The sequence below is a fragment of the Rhinolophus sinicus genome, linkage group LG03 (assembly GCF_036562045.2).
Source record: "Rhinolophus sinicus isolate RSC01 linkage group LG03, ASM3656204v1, whole genome shotgun sequence".
Classification (NCBI taxonomy): Eukaryota; Metazoa; Chordata; class Mammalia; order Chiroptera; family Rhinolophidae; genus Rhinolophus; species Rhinolophus sinicus.
The window spans coordinates 73,151,618-73,162,014 of NC_133753.1; the positions used below are offsets into that span (position 1 = coordinate 73,151,618).

General features: G+C 45.6%; 1 protein-coding gene across 2 annotated transcripts; it reads right to left on the reverse strand.

The window, feature by feature from the left end:
* Positions 1–14: 14 nt before the first annotated feature.
* LOC109439895 (mast cell protease 1A) lies at positions 15–5,365 on the reverse strand. 2 transcript variants are annotated; one of them, XM_074328101.1, is made up of 5 exons: positions 5,073–5,353; positions 3,966–4,110; positions 3,365–3,500; positions 2,924–3,181; positions 16–2,539 (listed from the first exon to the last, which is right to left on the reverse strand). In XM_074328101.1, the coding sequence occupies exons 1-5, from the start codon at positions 5,125–5,127 to the stop codon at positions 2,378–2,380; spliced, it is 756 nt and encodes a 251-aa protein (XP_074184202.1). In that variant the 5' UTR covers positions 5,128–5,353; the 3' UTR covers positions 16–2,377. The 2 variants fall into 2 exon arrangements, with proteins under 2 accessions (XP_074184203.1, XP_074184202.1); XM_074328102.1 differs by lacking the exon at positions 3,365–3,500 and having other exon boundaries at positions 15–2,539; positions 2,924–3,263; positions 5,073–5,365.
* Between the last annotated feature and the right edge of the window lie 5,032 nt (positions 5,366–10,397).

A 10,397-nucleotide genomic window follows, 5' to 3' on the forward strand; every position in this document is an offset into this window, starting at 1 on the left:
TTCTCAGTAGGCATGTTATGATTGCATCAATGCATGGCCTTCAATTAGCTTCTGGCTGAGGATTGGTGGGGACAGTGCTGGTGGGATTCAAAGCCACAGGGACGGTGAGAGGGCACTGCCAATGACAGTGGAGCAGTTGAGGGCCTGGGAAAGCCAGGGGAAAAGGGGATGAAATAGGCTGCCCAGGCCTGGGGCAGAGCCAAGGCTACCAGGGAACCCTGTGTGCAGTCATCTAGCCACTGCTGAGATCAGTCGCACCCTGGGCTCCTCTCCTGAGCAGGAGCAAGGTGGTGGAGGGCATAAGAGCTTTAAATGGGTCTTAATCTGGTCCAGGGACAACTCTCCCAACGAGCGATTTGTCTGAGGTGCCCTTTCCTGGGTTGGAGTGAGGGATTTTAGTTCTTTGTCTTTCGTAGCTTCACATCCTTTGCCAAATACCTTTCTAAGAAGAACCTCCTTTCCAGGTTGATAAGAGAGAGGCTAAGACCTTGTAGTGGAACCCTTCTTCCCAGACATCCTTGTTGGGTATCTATGCAGCATGGGACATGTTGGTCTGGGTTTGGGAGGGAAGCAAGCTGGGCTTCAGTAAGTTCCTGGGCTCAAATACAGGACAAGCCCTGCCGGTGCTGGACCAAAGGGTCAGGAGTACGAGGGGTTTTATGATATGGGCTTAGGCCTCAGGAATGGGATAGTCACTCACCTGTCCTGAGCTCAGTGGGTAAAAGAAAAGCCAACAAGAGCCACTGTCATCAGGGCATCTGTTGGAGCCGAGTGGCCTGATTGGTTCATGCTGTGGTTATTTAGCACCCCTTGGGCTGAGGACGGGACTGCCCCCCAAATCATAGAGCCTCTGGGTGGGCAATTTCCCCTCAAGAAATGCTCATTACTGTTGCCAGGAGATGGGGAAATGGATGCCGACCATCCCGATAGTTACTGGCCACTAAGTTTTCTCTGTCCAGTGTCCAGAGAACCTTGTCTCTGACGTCCTTGGGCCTAGCACTTATGTATGTTGCAAACAGATTATCCCGATGCTGTCATCAGTGTGACAGAAGAAGAAAGAGAAGTGGAAAGGGAGGTATGATGACTTCCAAACAGCCCGACCCAGTTCTGTTCTAGGAACGGCATCTGGTGGATACATCGAGAAGAGTGGAAGTAAACAGGCGTAAGCAGCGGTCAGGATCTCTGGGTGGTGGAGGTGTCGGCAGTTTTCATTTTCTTGTTTATGTCTTAACTCTCTTTCTATGACGAATAGGTATTACTTATATACCCAGAATACATTTTCCCTGAGTCAAAGCAACTCATCCATGGCCAAAATTCAGTGAACTACTTTTTTTCAGTCCAGCCTTCTCCAAGGTGGATGTTTAAAATGAGGTTACTTTTCTGAATACAATCTTGTGAAAGATTTAGAGATTGTGGAAAACTAGAAGAAGAAAATCTCCATCAATAAGCTTTATGCTATAGGATACTGTTGACACATAGAAAAATACTATTGAAACTAGTACTTTTCATTACTGTGAGTTTCCTTTGGAGATACACACACACACACACACACACACACACACACACACACACGCACAATGGGAGGTGGGGACAGGCTGGCCTAGACCAAGATGGAAGAGCACCTTCAAGGTCATTTCGGGCTGCAGGAGGATGGGCTGCCAGGACAGCAGAGGTTGCCCTGAGCCCTGCGCCCAAGACAGGGCTGTGACAGGCACTGAGCTGGGCCTGGGAGTACTCAAGGGCCCTCCTGAATCTTCTCAGGCTTCCAACTGCTCTGATTTGGGGAAGGAGTGTTTCGTGGGGTGAAATGACAGCTTTCCAAAGCTTCTCACCCATTTCTATTCTGATAGGAGAAATGGCCCCCTACCCAGAGAGTCTTAGCTCATCCTTCTTTCAATTTCTGAATTCTTTTTTGTTGTGTATTGGCCCTTGGTTCTGCTAGTGGGGTAGGGCTGTGGGTGTGGATTGAAGTAGGAGAGGAATATGGATGCCGTACGAGGGTTGTCAGGAAGAGGGTCACTTTTTCCTGGGGAATCTCTCCTTTTCCCTAATGGAGCTTTCATTCAGCCTGGCAGGGGGAGCTGGCACTGGGACGTTGTATTTGGAAGGAGTTTGTTATCGATGCAGCATGATTTTTTATTGTAGAGATGGAGGTGAGTTACACTGAAGGGGGAAGCCTGCAAGAGATCAGAGATGTGAACAGATGGTTTCTGGACACAACAGTTGGTAAGTAATGAAGGTTTCGGTGAATAAAGGAGGAATGAATGATTTTCAGTCTAGAGATGGGGGTTTATTAAGTGTCTGGCAGAGTGCTCTCCACCTACTGCAGTATTGGCCTGTGCCCCAGAGAAGATGGATGGATCAGTTCCGGGGTGCCTCAATGTGGTCTCTGCAGATTGAAGCGTTTCATTGTTCTTTTTATCCAGGGCACAAAGTATTTGATCCTGGTGTAGACTCGGGGAGGTTTTCCAGTATTTTTTCCAAAGGAGACAATGCCTTGGGCCTTCTGTCCACATACAAAGGGGCCCCCAGAGTCCCCCTGTGGGCAGAGGGATGAAGGACTTAGTTGGATTTTCTCCTGGTCCGACCTTCCTTATTGTATGAAGGGTGGGTGGTCTGTGTTAGGGGTTGTGTGGCAGTTCAGTGCCAGGTCCCAAGGCCAGGGTTCCAGCCTGGCTCTGATGGGTCCCCTTCTCCTTTCTGCATAAAGCCTGTCCATAAGTGGCTGTGGGACAGTCTCTCATTCACCCCCACCTCCCGCCCCCAGGGAGCCGGCACCAGAATATCTGAGGACATAGGTGTGTGCCTACTCCAGGAATTGCCACTGAGCCCGAGCTGCCAAGAAGCACAGGGCGCACTGCCCTGGGTCTCCTCAAAGCTCGTCTGTGCCCAGGGCTGGGCAAGGACAATGATGGGGTCTTACCTTAAAAGAAGACTGAATCTTTGTCGGGTCCCCCACGCATATCTGGAATTCCTTGTTGTAATAGATGAAGCGCGAAGTACATTCTTCATCTCTCTGGATTTCAAGTTCTACCTCGTGCAGTTTCGCAGGGCCTGGGGTGTTCACACCCAGGCGCCCCCAGCCGGCCACACTGCACACCATCCCCGGCTTAATCTTATCTCTTCTCCCTGGCAGACCGATGATTCTAACGGCATCATTCAGTGTGGCTTTGTCCTCCAGCTGAAGGCAGAGGACAGGAATTGTAATGTACCCGTGGTCCACAGACTGCAGGGTCAGTCGCGTGGTTGCCATCTTCAGAGCCCTGGGACAAGTAAATGTGCCACACGGGGAAGAAGGACAGGACAGTGGTCATGCGGACACAAAACCCTGGGGCAATATGTGCAAGATGCAGTGGAGCCCTACCTGCAGTAACATGATGTCGTTCGCATAGGGGGTATTATTGTATTGTGGGTGGGGTATGGGTGTTTTCACCGGGATGACCTGCTGGGTACTCTCCTTCACCCTGATGTTGTGGGCTCCCAGGGTGACAGTAATTGAGCTGCAGAGACCAGAGAGGGTGGTTAAGTCACAGGAGATATAGCCTAGGGGCTGTGAAGGAAAGCGGCCAGCTGGGGACAGGGCAGGACTGGAGTGGAGAGGAGTGACAGGGTCCCTGGGGCTGAGCACGTTTGTGCCTCTGCTTCTTGGCAGCTCGTGCTCAGAGGCAGTTCCTGGAGCAGATTTCGTTGTGCTGAGCTTGCCTATCGCTAAGCCAAACCGTGAAGGTCTCACATGTGCCCGCTGGGCTCCAGGGCACAACCTCCACCTCCTTCCCCTGCCACCATTGATCGTCCCTGTCTCTTCATCAGGCCACTTGCATTGACCTGTCCCTCCCTCCCCACAGCTTACCTGCCTTCCGAATAGCTCCTCTGTGTTACTAGGTGGCTCTAGTCTGTATCCCCCGAGATGAGGGTTCCCTTCCAGGTGTCTAAAGAAGGGTGGGGACCCAGGTGCAATTCCTCACCTTCCCAGGCAGTGAGCTGCTGTCAGCACAAAGTCCTCATGCACAAGGAAACCTCCACAGTATTTATTCTTTGAAGATGTGTACCTAACATATGCCATGTAGGGACGAGAATAAGGCTCAGCTTCATGGCACCCGATGATTTCCCCTGAAAGGAAAATTCTACCCTGTGTGCTGTGCTCGTGGAGTCAAGGACTGAAGCCAGGGAGGCTGGGATAACCTGGGGCAGGTTTGGGAGGAGTGGGATGGAGACGGTGAGGTCTGTAGTCGTCAGCAGTAACAAGAAGGGGTCCTGCGGGTGACTGGGGCAACAACAGTGGCCTGCCAAGTGACCTGTAAGACTCAGATTGTCCCTCTGAGAAAGAGAACAACAGTTCTTGTTACTCAATAGCAGCTGCACACACGTATGTGGGCAGAGAGGATTTGTGTTTGGAACAAGCAGGGAAGGCCCTGTACATTCTGGAAAATCCTTTCCCTGACGTTCCCTGGATTGTCTCTCCATTCTTGTTTCCCAGACTCACTGAGCTGCTGCAGGTTTGTAAACTCAGAACATTTTGACTGACAAATTACTAGAGAGAATTTGACACTGAACCAGCCAATCACAAGTGTTAAGGGGACTAGGATGCCACCAACTCTTGGACCAACTGTGTCCTCAGTTTCTTTCCTGGTCAGCATAGGAATGACAAAGCTTGGAGAAGGAGGAGAAGGTTGATGGTAGATTTTAAGACATTGAGTTAGAATGTGAGAGGGCCTTTTTTCTTCCAAAATCCAGTCCCTTTTCCAAGCTGCCCTTTCCTGGGAAATTAATTATTTCTCTGCCAGCTTCCAAAATTCTTCCAGATTCCTTTGTGGAAGACCCCACATTCCAGATGAGAAGGGAAGACCTGGGAAGGACATGGTACCCACTGGCCCTCCTGGAGAACAGCCTTCTGTCCTGCATTCCCGTGGAGTGTTTATTCTGCATCAGATACGCTGGTCTTTGATTCGGGGCTGGACCTAGAGTTCAGAAAGTTCCTGGGGATGGACCAGGGCCAGAATGTGTAGCGTCTGATTATGGCTGTGCCAGTGTGCGTTGGGGTCGGGAGTCTGTTGGTCGGGACAGTCACTCACCTGCCTCTGCCTTGGGGGACAGAAGAAAGGCCATCAGGAGCAGAAGTGGCTGCATCTTCTCGGGAAAGCGGCCCAGGTGAGAGCTGCTGGTGCTGCCTCTTGGTCTTCTAACCGGAGGGCTCTCAGGTCTTGAGCTTTTATCGCTTCAGGCTCTATTTGTATCCCTGACACAGCTGTCTGGTGAAATATTCAAGCCTGAGTGGAGTAAGAACTTATCAGTACGACATAAGCACCTGTAGCTCTTGACTCAGTTCTTGTCACAGCAGCTGAAAACAGGAAACCGTTGCTCAGGGTGGGGTAGTGTGAGATGCGGTATTAGCCAGTAGCAGGTCCCAGAGCCCCCAGAAACCTGAGTCTCATGATGATGCCTGCAAGAACTCATTTCCTTGGTTTTTGTAGACCGTTTATTGAGGCCCCTTTTTTGAGCCTCAGGGGTATTGATCATGAGATTTCTTGCATCTGGTGGAGACAAAACCATCAGTGATCAGATAAAGATGGTGAGGCCACGGTTAGAGGGATGGATACAATGGTGTGGCAATAGTGCTCAGGGGGCTTATTCCAGTTTCTCAAGAGCCGAGTGGTTTCAAACAACAATGACAACACAATTTATCTTCTCACAAATCTGCATGTTGGTCAGGATGTAGTGTGGATCGCTCCCCTTTGCTCCCCTTCCTGTCAGGGGAGGCTTGGCCTGGAGCCTCCGAAAAGCCGAGGGATGACTGACACATGCCCAGTGGTTGGTGCTGCTGCCCACTGGGCATGTCAGTTCCTCTCCGTGAGGGCCTCTCGTATGGTCTCTGCATAGGATCGGTCGGTCTGGCAACATGATGGTGGGTTTCTGCAGAGTGAGCGTCTCTGAAAAATGGACTTGGGTAGAAGATGTGTTCTTTTTCTTACCTAGACATTGATGTCGTGTGGTATCCATTGTACCATGTGCTACTGCCTGGGGCAATCAAAAGCCCTGACCCAGATTTAAAAAGGAAGCAGTGCTGCAGGCATGTAAGAAGAGCCTGTGGGATGGGACATACACAGTGACCGTTAGAGCAAAGCCCAGTCTGCCACTCCGCTTTAGGTGCATGTACAGGTGGCCAGACGAGTCGAAACCACTCATCCCTGTCAGCCTGGGTCACAGCCTTTGCAAAGGTCAGGTGCTCTGTCCAAACCATGTGTCCTGAGAATGGAAGAGGGTTGGCTCTCCCCAAAGCTGTTCTCTTTAATGAATTACTGATACCATGTGAAGTGGGAATGGATACCAGGAAGCCAAAGCAGTACTGTCAGACCACTGTCCAAAGAACTGCTACATTTCTGATATCCTGGTGCTATGCTAATATGTGCATTAAATGTGATTTCAATAGAATAACTGCACTAGAAAATATAGTTTATTCTCCTAGCCTTATACAAGTTCTAGACGCCTCTAAAATTCACATGGAAAATAAGCATGCAAGAATAGCAAGGAAAATTATGACAAAAAGAAAAAGAATGGTAAGGGAGAGGCTTAGCTTTATCATATATTTAAAAAATCCTATAAAACTTCTTTCCTGAAAATGGCATGATGCTAAATCATGAGTGAACAGAGAGACCAATGAAACGGAATAGAAAGTCCAGAAACATTTCCAAGTACGTAAGGACATGTAGTTTATGATAAGGTGGCATTTCAATTCATTGGCAAATAGACTTTCTAATGAGGGATGTTGCAACAACTAGATAGTCCTTTTTTGAGATATCAAGATGGAGTATATTTCACATAAACCGCCAGAATACACTCGAAATGGATAAGAGACTCAAATACACAAAAGAAAACTGTAAGGGCACTGGAAATAAACATGAGTCAATTTCTTTATAAACTCAGAAAGGGGAAAGCCTTTCTAGCAATAACTCTAAGTAGAGAAACATAAAAGAAGAGATTGATAAATACATTTTAATATGTTAAAAATCTTCTTTAAAAGTTTGAATGTCAAAAAGCAGCGTACGGAAACTCAAAATACAGACAGCAAACATGGAAATAAATCATTGCAATATGTATCACAATTAAAGAGGGAACCTATGTTATATAGAAAGAACTGTGAAAATTCAGAATAGAAATACGGAAATGTTGACAGAAGAATGGGCAAAGACGTGCACAGATCACGGTAAAATATATTTAAAAAATAATGCAGAGAATGTCAACTTCACTCATATGAAGAGAAATGGAAATAAATATGGAGAAATGGAAATGAAACTTCAACTGAGACACTTTAACTCTTTTCACAGGTGGCCAAAATTCAAAAGTTAAACAGCACACTTCATGGGCAAGGTTGTTTTCTTTGGATTGGTTGCAGAGTATCTCTTGTGTATTTCTATAGTTTTACATTCATTCTACCCATGTCTTTATATTTAGCATGGGTCTCTTGCAAACGGCACAAAATTGGGTCTTGCATTGTTTTAGCCAGACTGGCAACTCTGCCTTTTAATTGGAGTGTTTAATCTGTTCACATTTAATGCGATTACCGAGAGGGTTGGATGGAAGAATATCATATTGCCGTTTGATGTCTCTCAGCATCATTTCTTCTTTCCTTTGTCGTTTTCTTCTCTTCTTTGGAGGTATCTTGTTTTCTTTTCTTTTTTTTTTTTGGGGGGGGGGTTGTGATTATGTTCTTGTATGTGGTCTGACAATTAGTTCGAGAACTGTTTGCTTACTGTTTTTGATATCAGCGGGATTATTCATTATGAATTTGTACCAACTGGAGAAACAGTTAACGAAGTTTACTAGTTGGAAGTGCTGCAAAGGCTGTGTGCAAAGTTAGACGACCTGAACTTTTTGCCAACAATTCATGGCTCTTGCATCACGACAATATACAAGCTTACAGGCACTGTCTGTGAGGGAGTTTTTAGCCAGTAAACAAATAACTGTATTAGAACACCCTTCCTACTCACCTGATCTGGCCCCCAATGACTTCTTTCTTTACCCGAAGATAAAGGAACTATTGAAAGGAAGACATTTATATGAAGTCATAGTGATATTCAGCAATGAGGTGTGTAGCACTTTTTCTCGGAGGAGTTCGCAAACTTAATTGTCGGGCCTAGTATATTATTAAAGTGGTTACTCTAGGGTACAATATGCCTTCTTCACACATCACAGTCTACTTGGAATTAATGTTATAGCACTTCCTATGAGAACCTCGTAATGCTACGTTTCTGTTTATCGTCCCTCCCACCTTTTGTACTTCGTCTCATTTTAAACTTTAATTTCTCTTTTCCCTTCTGCTTACAATGGAGATCGTTTCCCTTCAGCCTGAATATCTTCTTTTAGCAATTCTTTCAGTGCTCGTGTGATGGCAATGAATTCTCTTACCTGTGCTCTTTTGAACACATTCTTATTTTCACCTTCATTTTTAAGCCATATTTTCAGTGCATATAGAATTCCAGAACTAGATTGCTTATTTTTCTCTCAACTGTTTGAAAATATAAGTTTTCTGTCTTCTGACTTCCATTATTTCTGATGAGAAGCTTGTTGTAAATCTTATTGTTGCTTCCCCTAAAGTAAGGTAACTTATATTTTCCGTCTGTCTAATTTCAACTTTTTCCCTTTATCTTTGATTGTCACCATTTTGACTATTACGGTATGTGTGTAGAAGTGACTTTCTTTGTCCTATAGGAGGTTCACTGATCATCCTGAATCTGTGGATTAGAAATGGAGTCTACATAGACACAGACAATGGTTTGGTGGTTGCCAGAGGGTAAGGGGTGTGGGGGGTGGGAGATGAGGGTAAAGGGGATCGAATATATGGTGATGGAAGGAGAAGTGACTCTGGGTGATGAACACACAATGGGATTTATAGATGATGTAATACAGAATTGTACACCTGAAATCTATGTAATTTTACTAACAATTGTCACCCCAATAAATTTAATAATAAAAAAAAAGAAATGGAGTCTAGCAAAGGCCTAGACAAAAAGGAACCCATTGCTGTATTCCTTTGACGCTAAAATATGTTTATTGTCCAAAATCAGTGTTGTGTAGGATACCAAGACAGGAAACAAACCCTGTAGGACCTAAGTCCACATAGAGTGGAAGTAAGGCAGAAGTTTGGTGCTGGGCAGGGAAGGCAGAGCCATCCCAATGCATGTTATGGGACAAGTTAGCAAGCTCTTGCATTCCTTTTGGCCCATTCCCCCTGCTCAAGGAGCTGGCTTTGCAGTTCTCTCTGTAGCTGTGCTGAGACCTGACTCTTTAGGTGGATCTGGAGGGAAGAAGGGGTGGTGAAAATACGTCTTGGTGAGCAGAGGCGTTACAGAAGTATCTTATTTTGTTTCATTTTTGAATGTTCATGACAAAGACTTTTAAGCAAGGGAAGGATTGTTTCCTCCATGTTGGGGTGGCGTGGGGTATGCGGGGTGCTTCCACAGACAAAGGAGATTTGAAGGAATCAGCATGTTTAAGGTGCTTACCAGCCTCCATCCCAATGTGTCCATGGGCAGACTTCAGCACACAAAGGAAAGTGTTTTGAATACTTGCCACAGAATGGCTGCCATAGGAGCCTAGATGCTTTCTCTCCAGGGAGGTGTCTGAGCAGATGCTTATCTTTTTTTTTTAATTTTTAAAAAAAATTTATTGGGCTGACAATTGTTAGTAAAATTGCTTAGATTTCAGGTGTACAGTTCATATTACATCATCTATAAATCCCATTGTGTGTTCACCACCCAGAGCCAGTTCTCCTTCCATCACCATATATTTGATCCCCTTTACCCTCATCTCCCACCCCCCACACCCCTTACCCTTTGGTAACCACTAAACTATTGTCTGTGTCTATGATTTTTTGTTTCTCATTTGTTTGTCTTGTTCTTTTGCTGTTTTTGCGTTGATTTTGTAGCCAGTAACTTTACTATATTCGTTGATTGTTTCTAATAGCTTTTTGGTGGAGTGTTTAGGGTTTTCTGTAAATAGCATCATGTCATCTGCCAAAAGTGACAATTTAACTTCTTCATTCCTAGTTTGGATGCCTTTTATTTCTTTCTCTTGCCTGATTGCTCTGGCAAGGACTTCCAACACTATGTTGAAAAGCAGAGGTGACAGGGGACAGCCCTGTCATGTTCCTGAACGTAGAGCAAAGGGCTTCAGTTTTTCACCATTAATTATGAGATTAGCTGAGGGCTTGTCATATATGGCCTTTATTATGTTAAGGTACTTTCTTTCTATACCTATTTTATTAAGTGTTTTAATCATAAATGTATGTTGTATATTGTCAAATGCTTTTTCTGCATCAATTGATATAATCATATGATTTTTGTCCTTTATTTGGTTTATGTGATGTATAGCTTGATGGATTTGCGGCATTGAACCATCCT